Genomic DNA, 15,244 nt, shown 5'->3' on the forward strand with positions numbered 1-15,244 from the left:
TCTCTCATCTTTTTAAGTGGGAGAACTTGCACAATTGGTGGCTGACTAAATACTTTTCCCCCCCACTGTATATATATATATATATTATATATATATATATATATATATATATATATATATATATATATATATATATATATATATATATATATACATTTGCAGTCAATATTAATGTAAAAAAAGAGGGAACACTTTATGCCTTTCTTACTTTTATTGAGTGCCAGTGAAAATATGCAAATTAACAAATCAATTGAATACCCAGAATAGACCACCTACACTTTGCCTCCTTCCCTGCTATGCACAAGGCAGTAGAAATGGCATGTTTAAAATGAATGAGAAACTCTCTATTAAAGCATCCAGCTTTTATGAAACATGACAGTGTACAGTATATTCAGCTAACTGTCTAAATAACGTAGGGATTTACATCATATTTACGTAGTGCAAGTTACTATACACAAGGCCTGTTACAAGCACCCATTGAAATGGTAATAGTTTAACAGTAATTGAAACACCTTGCCACATTCAACAACTTGTGGTTAAGAACAAAGTGCTGCTGAAAACTTGGGAACAATAACAATCCCTTTAAGGACTGTTTATCTCTTTTCCCTGTCAATGAGAGCAGAGTATTAACCTATATCATCAACTGTTATTCCAAAAACATGTGACCATAAGTGGCAAACATATGCTCATTAATAGCCCTCAATTATACATAAACAATACGAACATGTTGGATCTACAGTCGAGCCTATGTGGCATGTTTGTACAAGAACCAAAAATATAAATCATTTAAGGAAAATAATATGAAAATGAAACCCACAGATATTAACACTATCTGAGGAGAAGCTGATTGGAATTGGATGGTACCTGAGCTACAGTTGGCTCTAGTTCTATCTATTCATCTTCCTTTTTAATGCTACGTTTCTGTTGTGGATATTTGATAGCAAACCAGTCTCTGTCTTTCAGAGCTACTGGCTCTGCTTGTAGGCAGGAGTCACAGTCCTTTTTACCTGGTATTCTGCAACTTGTTATGAAATTAAGCAAATGCCGCTCAACAGCTTTCACTTCATCACCTGTCCACTTGCTTCTCACCTTCACAGCTTTCATAAATGCAAACAAAATACAGCTGATTAACAATGAGCTCTGTTAAAGTGACAAATGGAGGATATGATACAAAGGATTCTAGTTAGTAGTTATATGATGTTATCAATACATGTGAATACAAAATGCTTACTAACCTTGCTTTCCTTTGGAGCACTTTGAGGAAGCTTGGGATGTGACTATTTTACCATGTCTTGGTTGTGTGTTGCTCATGTTATCCAGGGTGGTTGGCTCAGGAGTGCCCTCCATGTTATCCAGGGTGGTTGGCTCAGGAGTGCCCTCCATGTTATCCAGGGTGGTTGGCTAAGGAGTGCCCTCCATGTTATCCAGGGTGGTTGACTCAGGAGTGCCCTCCATGTTATCCAGGGTGGTTGGCTCAGGAGTGCCCTCCATGTTATCCAGGGTGGTTGACTCAGGAGTGCCCTCCATGTTATCCAGGGTGGTTGACTCTTGTGTTTGCCTCAGAAGTGTCTGGTCCCTAGAAGTTTCTGTTGTTGAGCCTTTGCAAAGTAATAATGAATGTGATTATTTTCTATGAGCTTTATGACAATACATTTGCTTGCTTGTATTATTCACTGTAAACAACCTCAATGTCAGGCAATACGCAATTCTACATTAGATATTAACTGATATTTCAGATATAAACATAAACTGATTGCAAATCCATAAATGTGGAATTACTTATCACCACCAATGTGATTGTTTAAAAACAGATAGAGGATCGTTTCGATAATCCCAACAGAAATGTGCATTTATGTGACATAACTTAAAGATATTACCACATATATACAAGTCAGGATACCTTTGCATTGATGTAGGTCAGCAATGGATTCTTCGCTGGAATCATCATCACTCATTTCTACTTCATCTGGTTGGGTAAAAAACATTTACGGCCAATTATTTAAATGAAGGACTAACAACACTTATAATAGTTATATTTGAAGTTGCTAAAAACTATATTTCAAACAAAGTTTTAACTTCAGGATTGACCTCAATGTCATCCAGCCCTTTCCCCTGCAGGTAAGGCAGTCTTCCTTTTTCGATTGCTATCAACAGTTTGCTGACTTTTGCGAGCTGCAGGGTACTCTCTGGAAGCCGATAGAATTCTCTATGGACATGGATGTCATGTCCTAGAAAGGTGCCTCTGGGTTCTTTGCGCCGCATTGATTTGCATACTTGCGAAAGCAGTCGGAGCCTCTGTAATGGGAAAGGATACCTGGCCGTGCAAACATGTACACATTTTCTTTGTGGATTTGACACTCTTTCCTGCTTATCATGAGGAGGTCCATAGCAGCAATCATGTCAGGGGTTAGAAGCACTGGAACCTTTCTTGACCTTTTACCTCGAATCTCAACTCTCTCAAAGTGCTCTGCAAGCTTCCTCTCAAAGTCAGTAAGGCCACTCACAATGTCTGGATTCAGCTCCGTAAGATCCCTGGATGTGAAAGACTGAAGCTCCATTTTTGAAACTTCCCCTTCCCTCCTTCTGTTAAATAGTACTACCTGCGTCAAAGTCACTTTAGCAAGATTTCCAAAGCTTTTGCTGTTGGGTTCTTCCTCAAGGTCCTTCATACACTTAGCACGCTCAGTAGCAAGAAACTTGTGCAGCGCCGACACATCCTCTGTAAAGGGTCAAACCTGTGGTTTATTCCATTTGGCTTGTTGAAGTGTACCCAACGCGGCAGCTGAAATGGACTCTGTCCACTTTTTCTGATGTAAAGTGGCAAATTGCTTTGCAGACTCTGCAACAGCAGGGCGATTTGCAATGATGGCATTGCATTGCACAATGCCTGCAACTTTGGCTAAACTGTGTCCCAATTTCAAAGCCAATGATGGGATTTTATACGAGTTGCTTTCAACATCATAACCAGCAACAGATCTTACTGCCTGTATCACATGGGGAAAGTTACAGGGCATAACAAGGTCTTCGGTGCTCTTCAATGGTGTTATAGCCCTTGCCGTTATCAATAGTCTTGCCATCTCTCTCATTTTTTGGCGTGCGTAGTCATTCCTTTTCTCATATGGTTTCCTGGAATTTAACACTGACTCGCCGATACAAAGGATTTCAGTTTCACTCCTTACAACCGAGGAAACGTCATCCTGGTTCATTTCACAAACAATCTTCCAAACAGCTTCCTTAACTGAGTCAGGTCTTGGTATGTGCAATTGAATCCATTTCCGCCCAACTTGAGGCTCTCCCTCAACAGATTTCTTCGGGCAGTTTCTCACGTCTCCATAGGGAATTTCTTGCATACAGTCCTTCGCAAAATTTGCAGTGACGGTAGTAATCAGATGGTTTTGCAGTACTAGGTCTTCTACAGGCAACCATCTCTCCAGTGCCACAGCTTGCCACTTCAGCATTATGGTCAAAGTTTCCTCTCTTCTTAAGAGAGCGTAACAACTCTCTTCTTTTGCGGGATCCTTTATTAAAACTGAAAGCCATTGCAACATCAGGCTTTTCACTGTGGATGGATTCGAGGTGTCTTGCCAATTTAGAAATGGCCTTTTTACAATAAAGACAAAATTGCTTCTTGTTGTACTTGCTTCCTTTTGCTGTTATTGACAAAGGTGTGACATTTATGGAGCTTTTCTGGTGTGATGTGTTCTCTGATGAATTCACACTGCAGCTTATTACTGAAGTACAAGGATTGCTGCGCATCTTTGAATAACTTAATGTTCTTGGCTTCTCTGAACTGGTGGTACTATCCCCACTGTGTGCTGTAACGTTCCCTAATGGTGTGTTCTCTGACAGTTTGTGGTGGAGATTATTTTCTGTGGTTTTATATTCCTTACTACAAGAACTTATAGTACTTATAATAGAAGCATCCAAGAAACTGCCACATGTGTCTGGAACATAGTCTGCATCGTCATAGTCCGTAGCATCCGAAGATTCATCAAGTAGGTCAGTAGAGGTCTGAAGAAAAATGGAGAAAAAAAGCATCTAATTCTGTCAATAACTTATACATGTATTAATACCTGGGGTATCATACTCCCTACAGTACCATCACATTGTGCATAACACCTACATACTCACAGATAAATTAATTATGGTGAACTGATTGAAAGACCTCTGTCTCTCAGCTATCTCTTTTTTAGCCTTCTCATAACGATCATGATGGCGCTTCAGATTTTGCAGATAGCGTCTTTTTCTAAAATTAATTTGTATAAGTCTTACTGGAAATTACTACAATGTTTCCTCACATCAAAAATACCACAATGTGTTTACAAAGAACATTAACTATTTTATCTAATAACAAGAATGCAGCTTTCTTACCTGCTTTGCTGTAGGACACTGGAAGGGTATAATTCCACTGGACTTGCTTGCCTTGAATGAAATGATGAAGAATAAATATTTGTTTGTAATAACACAGCACCATAACAGTAAATTAGGATATTATACATTATACTGTATGTGAAAATAATTTGTGATAAGAAATGGATAATACTGTTTTATAGATGACCTATAGATGAAAATATTAATATGTGGATCTGGGGTTTTTAAGCAAGACTCTATAGAAATGGTTAAAACTGTACAATATCTGCTAGCCAACAATATGAGGACCGTGTAACACACACACTCTGCTCTGGTTGGGTCATACCATATCGAGACGTCATCTGAAACACATTTACGTCTTGAACAGACTAAATACAAAATGAGGACATGACGACTGATCACATCTAGAGTCAAGGTTAATGACTTTGAGTTATCCTTTTGTTGTCAAAGAAAGCTCACAACCTTAAAATTAATGTAAATGGATCTACTGCCATATCAATTAATTCACGCAAATTGATAAGAAGTATGTTAAATGGGCAAAAACATTGCCCAAAAAATACAAAAACATAGGCATTAGAGAGAATAAAGATTAATTGTATGTTTTGAGGAGCGGTTAGTTCTGTCAAATGGTCGGGCTAATTTTGTTTACGCTATGATATCGAAACAAGTTACGGGAATGTTGATATTGTGAACATTTTACATAAAAGGTTGGTTGTAATACAGTAAAAAGCCATTTAATTTATATATTGGAATGAACTGAGACAACAATTTAATTTAAATAGAAAAGATCTACAGTACATCTATACATCTACAACCGCATTACTACTGTAACTACAGTACATCTATACATCTACAACCGCATTACTACATTAGTACAGTAACTACAGTACATCTATACATCTACAACCGCATTACTACAGTAACTACAGTACATCTATACATCTACAACCGCATTACTACAGTAACTACAGTACATCTATACATCTACAACCGCATTACTACAGTAACTACAGTACATCTATACATCTACAACCGCATTACTACAGTAACTACAGTACATCTATACATCTACAACCGCATTACTACAGTAACTACAGTACATCTATACATCTACAACCGCATTACTACAGTAACTACAGTACATCTATACATCTACAACCGCATTACTACAGTAACTACAGTACATCTATACATCTACCACCACATTACTACAGTAACTACAGTACATCTATACATCTACAACCGCATTACTACAGTAACTACAGTACATCTATACATCTACAACCGCATTACTACAGTAACTACAGTACATCTATACATCTACAACCACATTACTACAGTAACTACAGTATCTATATCCAGAATTCCACTAGTTGTACAGCTGTGGACAGAAGAAATCTGTCTTCTAAATGCAGCTGCCTTAAAAAGAACATAAAATGTTTCCAGTTATCTGTTGTAATGTCATACAGACGTATATCTCTCTAAAATGTGATAGGACTGGTAAAAGCTAACTGGACTAAATGACAATGGCAGTCTCCATTCTAGATAGTACATATATTCCAAAGAGGCAAGCTGTGACACACTATCTCTCTACAATCTCCTCCTTATTCCTCTGACACTGGCAGGAATGAAGACCAGAAGAGAGAAAGAAAGAGATAATGGAAGAGAAGCCAGAAGAAGAGTGTGACATTACCTCCTGGGGTGGTTGTCCCAGCATGTGGTGGCCATAATTCAAACTAAAGGTCTGTCTAAGACTAGAGGAACAGAGCCAACAGACTCCCAGTTTGCGTCCCAAGTGGCACCCTATTCACTATATAGTGCACTACTTTTGACCAGAGCCTAATGGCCAGAGCACTACGTTTGACCAGAACTCTGATCTAAAGTAGGGCACTATATAGGGAACAGGGTGCCATTTGGGATGCCGGCTCTGACTCTCTGATAGGCCAATACCTCTAAACGTTCCTGAATCTCCAATGTGCAGTGTAGCATAGTACCAGATACTCACAGCATGAGGCGAGGTTGGAGAAGCTACTGTAGGAAAGTCTTTAAACTAACTAGAAAACAGGCATGGAGCCCTGAGCTGGTTATATAAGGATGTTAAAATGTAAACATCTAGAGGATGGAGATAAAGGTGTGTTTAATCCATACTTTCTATAAGCTTCTATACAGAACCTCTACAGATATCAGCCATTTCCATTGAGGATTTTCCCCAGAGTGGCCACAGACTTTGTTTCCAACTCCACAGCCTGGATCCAGTGTCCCGCTGAGCTATGGCCTCAGTGGTCCTGCTCTGACTTGGGGCCAAGACGAGACCACTTGGACCTTCCGAGCGGCATTTTACATAACAATTGGCTAACTGTGTACATGGGTTAACGCCTTCCACAGTTAACACTTTCTCACAAAGCAACTGTCCTGATGATGCAGAGAGAGGTTGTTGAGTCTGCTCTTCACAAGTCTCTAGTGTCACCCTAAGGAGTCTGCTCTTCACAAGTCTCTAGTGTCACCCTAAGGAGTCTGCACTTCACAAGTCTCTAGTGTCACCCTAAGGAGTCTGCTCTTCACAAGTCTCTAGTGTCACCCTAAGGAGTCTGCTCTTCACAAGTCTCTAGTGTCACCCTAAGGAGTCTGCACTTCACAAGTCTCTAGTGTCACCCTAAGGAGTCTGCTCTTCACAAGTCTCTAGTGTCACCCTAAGGAGTCTGCTCTTCACAAGTCTCTAGTGTCACCCTAAGGTGATGAAAACACACTTCCCAAAACATAACACTAGAGCTTAACCTGTTAGGGCTAGGGGGCAGTATTGACACGGCTGGATAAAAAACATACCCGATTTAATCTGGTTACCACTCCTACCCAGTAACTAGAATATGCATATACTTATTACATATGGATAGAAAACACCCTAAATTTTCTAAAACTGTTTGAATGGTGTCTGTGAGTATAACAGAACTCAAATGGCAGGTCAAAACCTGAGAGATTCCTTTACAGGAAGTGTCCTGTCTGACCATTTCTTGAACTTCTTTTCCATCTCTATCATTTACTAAGGATCTCTGCTCTAACGTGACACTTCCCACGTCGTCCATAGGCGCTCAGAGCCCGGGAAAAAACAGAATGTCGTCATTCCAGCCCCAGGCTGAAACACATTATCGCCTTTCTCAAGTGGCCGATCAAGGGACACTGGCCTTATGAGCGTGACCCCGACCGCCCCCGCCTTTGGGATTTTTTCCTCTGTTTGCCGAAAAGGAGATTCCCTGTCGGAATATTATCGCTTTTCTACGAGAAAAGTGTCGTAAAAATTGATTTTAAACAGCGGTTGACATGCTTCGAAGTACGGTAATGGAATATTTAGAATTTTATTGTCACGAATTGCGCCATGCGCGCGACACTTCTTTACTATTTCAGGTTGTGTCTGGAACGCACGAACAAAACGCCGCTATTCGGATATAACGATGGATTATTTTGGACCAAACCAACATTTGTTATTGAAGTAGCAGTCCTGGGTGTGTATTCTGACGAAGACAACAAAAGGTAATCAAACTTTTATAATAGTAAATATGATTATGGTGAGTGCTAAACTTGCCGGGTGTCTAAATAGCGAGCCCGTGATGCCTGGGCTATGTACTTAGAATATTGCAAAATGTGCTTTCACCAAAAAGCTATTTTAAAATCGGACATATCGAGTGCATAGAGGAGGTCTGTATCTATAATTCTTAAAATAATTGTTATGCTTTTTGTGAACGTTTATCGTGAGTAATTTAGTAAAATGTTAGCGAATTCCCCGGAAGTTTGCGGGGGGTATGCTAGTTCTGAACGTCACATGCTAATGTAAAAGCTGGTTTTTGATATAAATATGAACTTGATTGAACAAAACATGCATGTATTGTATAACATAATGTCCTAGGGTTGTCATCTGATGAAGATCATCAAAGGTGAGTGCTGCATTTAGCTGTCTTCTGGGTTTTGGTGACATTATATGCTGGCTTGAAAAATGGGTGTCTGATTATTTCTGGCTTGGTACTCTGCTGACATAATCTAATGTTTTGCTTTCGTTGTAAAGCCTTTTTGAAATCGGACAGTGTGGTTAGATTAACGAGAGTCTTGTCTTTAAATGGCTGTAAAATAGTCATATGTTTGAGAAATTGAAGTAATAGGATTTTTAAGGTTTTGAAAATCGCGCCACAGGATAGTAGTGGCTGTTACGTAGGTGGGACGAATTCGTCCCGCCTAGCCTAGAGAGGTTTTAAAACCCACTACCCCCATTCCACTACTTTGACCCTATCTGCTCCTGCACCAGGCCAACTAACCCTACACTCATTAAAACCCACTACCCCATTCCACTACTTTGACCCTATCTGCTCCTGCACCAGGCCAACTAACCCTACACTCATTAAAACCCACTACCCCATTCCACTACTTTGACCCTATCTGCTCCTGCACCAGGCCAACTAACCCTACACTCATTAAAACCCACTACCCACATTCCACTACTTTGACCCTATCTGCTCCTGCACCAGGCCAACTAACCCTACACTCATTAAAACCCACTACCCCATTCCACTACTTTGACCCTATCTGCTCCTGCACCAGGCCAACTAACCCTACACTCATTAAAACCCACTACCCCATTCCACTACTTTGACCCTATCTGCTCCTGCACCAGGCCAACTAACCCTACACTCATTAAAACCCACTACCCCATTCCACTACTTTGACCCTATCTGCTCCTGCACCAGGCCAACTAACCCTACACTCATTAAAACCCACTACCCCATTCCACTACTTTGACCCTATCTGCTCCTGCACCAGGCCAACTAACCCTACACTCATTAAAACCCACTACCCCCATTCCACTACTTTGACCCTATCTGCTCCTGCACCAGGCCAACTAACCCTACACTCATTAAAACCCACTACCCCCATTCCACTACTTTGACCCTATCTGCTCCTGCACCAGGCCAACGACCTGGGAGGACAGGACACCACCACTCAACACACCCTGGAACTCTTCTGAAGTCAAATCTAGTATGACCAAATACTTCTCTGCAGCTGCCACCAAAACATTTTTTTTCTTCTGTGATTTACATTCCATTTCTGCGGTACAGTTGATAACCATTTGCTATGAACACTAAGAAGCCAACCTTACTGAAGCATATATCAATGGTTGGCCCATCCCTCTGTGCTGTCACAGATCTACTACTCACAGGGATCCTCTCAGGATCCCTCAGCCTTGACCCATCCTCCTCTACTTTCTTCACTGCCTCAGCAGTGACAACCTGTTCCCAACAGTGGGGTCAGTGGGATTGGATAGGGGCCCCTCTTCCTCTCTCTCTCTCTCTGACTGGAGGAGACAGGTGAAATGGTGTGTCTCCTCTGGTCAACAATACTCACCTTGAGAGACTCCACAGCCTGTTGGAGCTCCTTCAGCTCCTTCTCTCTCTCCTGGAATCTCTGCTGGACCTTCTGCTGACTCATCCCCAGCTGCCTCTGTGGAGAATCACTCTTCAATGAGCTATCAAGCTTTATTAGTCCAGTAGATCAATAGTATAGTAATGTGACATAGGGCCCATAGAGAGGAAGATCTAAAAAAATGGATGGTCCATTTACTAAATGATATTTATTTGTTGCTATGTGAATGATTATAGTTTTTATGGTAGGACTACATGTATCAACAGGTTGAGACTGAACTTTGGACTCATAAAAGGGCATTCAGAATGATAATAGTCTTTGACATTATAAAATGGTGATACATTTAGAGAATCTGGGTTGACATATCAATATACTCAAGGTTTGTGTTCATATTTGTTCTGCTGAGGATTCATTTCATTTCAATGATCTCATATTCAAACAGCCTTAGTTCCTACTGTATCTTTAATTCTTTGTTTATCAGACAGTCACCAATAAGTTGTTCTGGTCTTACCTGTTTCTCAGTCATCTCTGCTGCAGCTGACACTGTATCATGGCCTTTATGTTCGTCCATTGTACACTGATAACAGATACACTGCTGATCGGTACGACAGTAAACCTCCAGCAGTTTGTCATGATGAGAGCAGATCTTCTCCTGTAGTTGTGCGGTGGCTTTGACCATCTTGTGCTTCTTCAAAGCAGGAGATTCGTAGTGAGATTGGAGGTGAGTCTCACAGTAAGAGGCCAGACACACCAGACAGGACATGAGGGCTTTCTGCTTTCTGGTCCCAGTGCAGACATCACACACCACATCTCTAGGTCCAGCATAGCACAGAGCAGGAGGGGGAGCAGCCTGGAGTCCTGTCTTCTTCAGTTTCTCCACCACCTCAGCCAACATGTTATTTTTACTCAGCGTCGGCCTCGGACTGAAGGTCTGTCTGCACTGAGGACAGCTATAGACCCCTTTCAGAACATCCTGATCCCAGCAGCCCTCAATACAGCTCCTACAGTAACTGTGTCCACAGGGGATGGCGACTGGTTCCTTCAGTAGATCCAGACAGACAGAACAACAGAACTGGTCCTGGTCCAGCAGAACTCCCTGTTGAGCCATTTGGACGGTTGTTCACTCTCACACAGACAGACGACACAGAGACTCAGATCAGTTTCGTTTCCTCAGAAGAGAGTTTGTGAAGGGGGATGGACTTCCTGGTTCTGCCAGAGGGGTGGGGTTAGAGGGAGGGAGGGAGGAATGCAGGAAGAGAGAGAGGAACTGCATGCAACATCAAGAGGGAGACAAATAGTTTTGTTCCAATGTTAGAGCCCTTAACATGGAACAAATGACATAATGAATCTTAAAATGTGAGTTGTTAGAATATATGAAGGGTAACAGTTTTCTATGAAGTACGTATGTATCATTATTTTAATCACCTTTATAATGCCTTATAAATCGATAAGTCCTGAGGAGGTGTGATATATGGTTATTATACAGTACCACGGCTAAGGGCTGTTCTTAGACAAGACACAACACGGATTGAGAATTATCTAACACTTTCAACAATACAATCACATTTTATTTTATTGGTTTCATACACATATTTATCAGATGTTATTGTGGGTGAAGGGAAATGCTTGTGTTCCTGGTTCCAACAGTGCAGTAATATCTAACAATGCTTGTGTTCCCAGCTCCAACAGTGCAGTAATATCTAACAATGCTTGTGTTCCCAGCTCACAGAGGGCAGAAGTCAATGAAAATATTAGGACAAGCAATGATATATATATATATATATATATATATATATATATATATATATATATATATATATACATATATACACTGTATACTGTGATGTGATGCATAGACAATTTGGAGTACATCTGTAGTATATCTGAAGAATAGTAGATGTACAGTAGTAGTTATATAGGATGAACCAGGACTAGAATACAGTATATACATATTAAGTGGACAGCAGTAGTTATATAGGATGAACCATGACTGGAATACAGTATATACATATGAAGTGGACAGCAGTAGTTATATAGGATGAACCAGGACTAGAATACAGTATATACATATGAAGTGGGCAGCAGTAGTTATATAGGATGAACCATGACTAGAATACAGTATATACATATGAAGTGGACAGCAGTAGTTATATAGGATGAACCAGGACTGGAATACAGTATATACATATGAAGTGGACAGCAGTAGTTATATAGGATGAACCAGGACTGGAATACAGTATATACATTTGTATTTATTTCACCTTTATTTAACCAGGTAGGCAAGTTGAGAACAAGTTCTCATTTACAATTGCGACCTGGCCAAGATAAAGCAAAGCAGTTCGACAACATACAACAACACAGAGTTACACATGGAGTAAAACAAACATACAGTCAATAATACAGTAAAAACATAAGTCTATATACATTGTGAGCAAATTAGGTGAGATAAGGGAGGTAAAGGCAATAAATAGGCCATGGTGGCAAAGTAAATACAATATAGCAAGTAAAACACTGGAATGGTAGATTTATAATTTGAAGAAAGTTCAAAGTTAAAATATAAATAATATGGTGCAAAGGAGCAAAATAAATAAATAAATAAATACAGTAGGGGAACAAGTAGTAGTTTGGGCTAAATTATAGATGGGCTATGTACAGGTGCAGTGATCTGGGAGCTGCTCTGACAGCTGGTGCTTAAAGCTAGTGAGGGAGATATGTGTTTCCAGTTTCAGAGATTTTTGTAGTTCGTTCCAGTCATTGGCAGCAGAGAACTGGAAGGAGAGACGGCCAAAGGAGGAAATGGCTTTGTGGGTAACCAGAGAGATCCCTGACCTTATCTTCTCTCAAGAAGATGTCTGGTAGGCCCATTTACATACCTTTTTTGGACATTTCAAGATAGCAGATGTTTGAGTTGGGTCTATTAACACAGCTGTGAGTTATTTTTTTCATTTTTTCATTTTTGACAAAATGAGCACTCCTGGAAGTGACAGATTTTGACTCATATTGAGTGATAAGACTGAGCTATTTAAAAACACTTTTTCAACATTTCAAGATAGCAGTTAGTTCAGTTTGATCTTATTAAAGACGGCTGTATCATTTTTTTATTCATTTTGACATATTGTTTGGGACCACTTTTTTTGCTCTGTTTGAAGGCTGTCAGCTTCTTCTCAGGAAGAGAATCCCTTAGCCTTTCGACTAATTTTGGGTTAGTTCTCTCAAGAAGAACTAACCCATCTCAACATGACAGAAAGTAAGACAGGAGTCCCTGACCTTATCTTCTCTCAAGAAGATGTCTGGTAGGCCCATTTAAATACCTTTTTTGGACATTTCAAGATAGCAGATGTTTGAGTTGGGTCTATTAACACAGCTGTGAGTTGTTATTTTTTCATTTTTGACAAAATGAGCACTCCTGGAAGTGACAGATTTTGACTCATATTGAGTGATAAGACTGAGCTATTTAATGCCAACACCCAATTGTGTCCCTTATTCCATCATGCAATGCAGACATACCGGTGTATTCCTCATTTCATCATGTAATGCAGACCTACAGGTGTATCACTCATCATGCAACGCAGACATTCAGGTGCTCTCACTCATTCCTTATTTAATGTAATCATGCAGGTGCTATTCCCCAAAACAATGAATAAAGCTTACTAACCTTGTTATTTGCAGCTGAGTTTTTCAATGTTCGTTGAATCTCGTCACCACCTCTGTCGCGTACCAGTTTGCCACCGGCCTGTGAAGAACCCACAGTAAAGGGCCAGGTCTTTGATTTACGGATATTTCATCCGCACGGTTTCCGTGTCTCCTTGGAACGACAGCGGCAGTTTGAGATCCGGCTCGAAGGACCAATTGTTAAAGGAATTTTATATCTTTTATGATAATAATCAATAATCAATTCGCCTTGACTAATGCCCAAAGTTTGTAAGACAATGGGTTCAAATAATTAGGCAAGGACTCAGCTTTCTGCAAAAGGTATCTGTAGCTTTATTCAGAGAACGTTCTGAGGTCAGGATAACAAAACAGTCATTATATAGTTCTTGCTTTCTTACGCACATGCATTTACACACAATCTGTTGGTGACCTGCAACCCCCATAAACTTCTCACACTGTTTATCACCTTCTGGCTCAGCCTGTTCCTTTCCTTCAAGGTTAGGAACTCTCTGAGGTTTTACTCCCTTGACCATCTGCTTCTCTATCTCTCTATACTAATTGCATACACACATTTCTTTCCCTCTCCAGTGGTTCCTGGACTTTCCGGAACTAATCAGACTAATCGATCCCTACATTGATCTTTACTTTGATTATTCATTAACCATGCTGTATGACTAATAATTCATCATGGTTTATTGATTCATTTACATTTAATAGATAATTCTCTTATCAAGCACCCACCACTGCGACCTGTATGCTCTCGTCGGCTGGCCCTCGCTACATATTCGTCGCCAAACCCACTGGCTCCAGGTCATCTATAGGTCTTTGCTAGGCCGCCTTCACTCAGCTCACAGGTCACCATAGCAACACCCACCCATAGCACGCGCTCCAGGAGGTATATCTCACTGGTCATCCCCAAAGCCAACACCTACTTTGGACACATTTCTTTCTAGTTCTCTGCTGCCAATGACTGGAACGAATTGCAAAAATCGCTGAAGTTGGAGACATATATCTCCCTCACTAACTTTAAGCATCAGCTATCTGAGCAGCTTACCGATCGCTGCAGCTGTACACAGCCCATCTGTAAATAGCCCATCCAACTGCCTACCTCATCCCCATGTTTTTATTTACTTTTTTGCTCTTTTGCACACCAGTATTTCTACTTGCACATCATCATCTGCACATCTATCTCTCCAGTGTTAATTTGCTAAATTGTAATTACTTCGCTACTATGGCCTATTTATTGCCTTACCTCCTTACTCCATTTGCACAACTGTATATAGATTTTTCTATTGTGTTATTGACTGTATGCTTGTTTATTCCATGTGTAACTCTGTGTTGTTTGTGTCGCACTGCTTTGCTTTATCTTGGCCAGGTCGCAGTCGTAAATGAGAACTTGTTCTCAACTGGCCTACCTGGTTAAATAAATAAATAAAATCTGAACTTTATTGACAACACCCAAATGGATACTGTCATTAACGCGGTTCTTCAATAATTACACATAATTCTTAATGCTTTAGCAAACATTTTATTAAACAGGACATTCAAAAATATCCTTACAATTATAATCCAAAGTAGTGTGAAATGCACTCCTAAGCAACCTGGAAATGGAGGTTACTCCCCTGAGTTTTCCCCCATTCACATTCAGAATACATTGTGAAAAACTAAAATCTTTGCTCACCATTTTTGCTCCAGGTAGATATAGTACATCCATAACTAGTGGTTTCCTCATTAGCAGGGAGGAGTTTCTGCAATCAAATTGCCCTCGTGCCGCAATTTTAGCAAATACAGAAAGGGGCCTATATTGGAGACCAAAAGT

At 40.3% G+C, this 15,244-nt stretch overlaps 1 protein-coding gene across 2 annotated transcripts; it reads right to left on the reverse strand.

Moving 5' to 3' along the window:
- Positions 1 to 202: 202 nt before the first annotated feature.
- On the reverse strand, positions 203 to 10,979 carry LOC123732100 (E3 ubiquitin-protein ligase TRIM8). Of its 2 annotated transcripts, XM_045711446.2 has the most exons (7): positions 10,286 to 10,979; positions 9,757 to 9,852; positions 4,372 to 4,422; positions 3,909 to 4,011; positions 1,901 to 1,966; positions 1,236 to 1,598; positions 203 to 1,097 (listed from the first exon to the last, which is right to left on the reverse strand). In XM_045711446.2, exons 1-6 carry the CDS (start codon positions 10,880 to 10,882, stop codon positions 1,402 to 1,404), a joined length of 1,110 nt encoding a protein of 369 aa, XP_045567402.1. In that variant the 5' UTR covers positions 10,883 to 10,979; the 3' UTR covers positions 203 to 1,097; positions 1,236 to 1,401. The 2 variants fall into 2 exon arrangements, with proteins under 2 accessions (XP_045567402.1, XP_082827899.1); XM_082971773.1 differs by having other exon boundaries at positions 1,901 to 4,011.
- Positions 10,980 to 15,244: the final 4,265 nt, after the last annotated feature.

Source organism: Salmo salar, unplaced genomic scaffold (genome assembly GCF_965601325.2).
Source record: "Salmo salar unplaced genomic scaffold, fSalSal1 ptg000417l, whole genome shotgun sequence".
NCBI classification, from domain to species: Eukaryota; Metazoa; Chordata; class Actinopteri; order Salmoniformes; family Salmonidae; genus Salmo; species Salmo salar.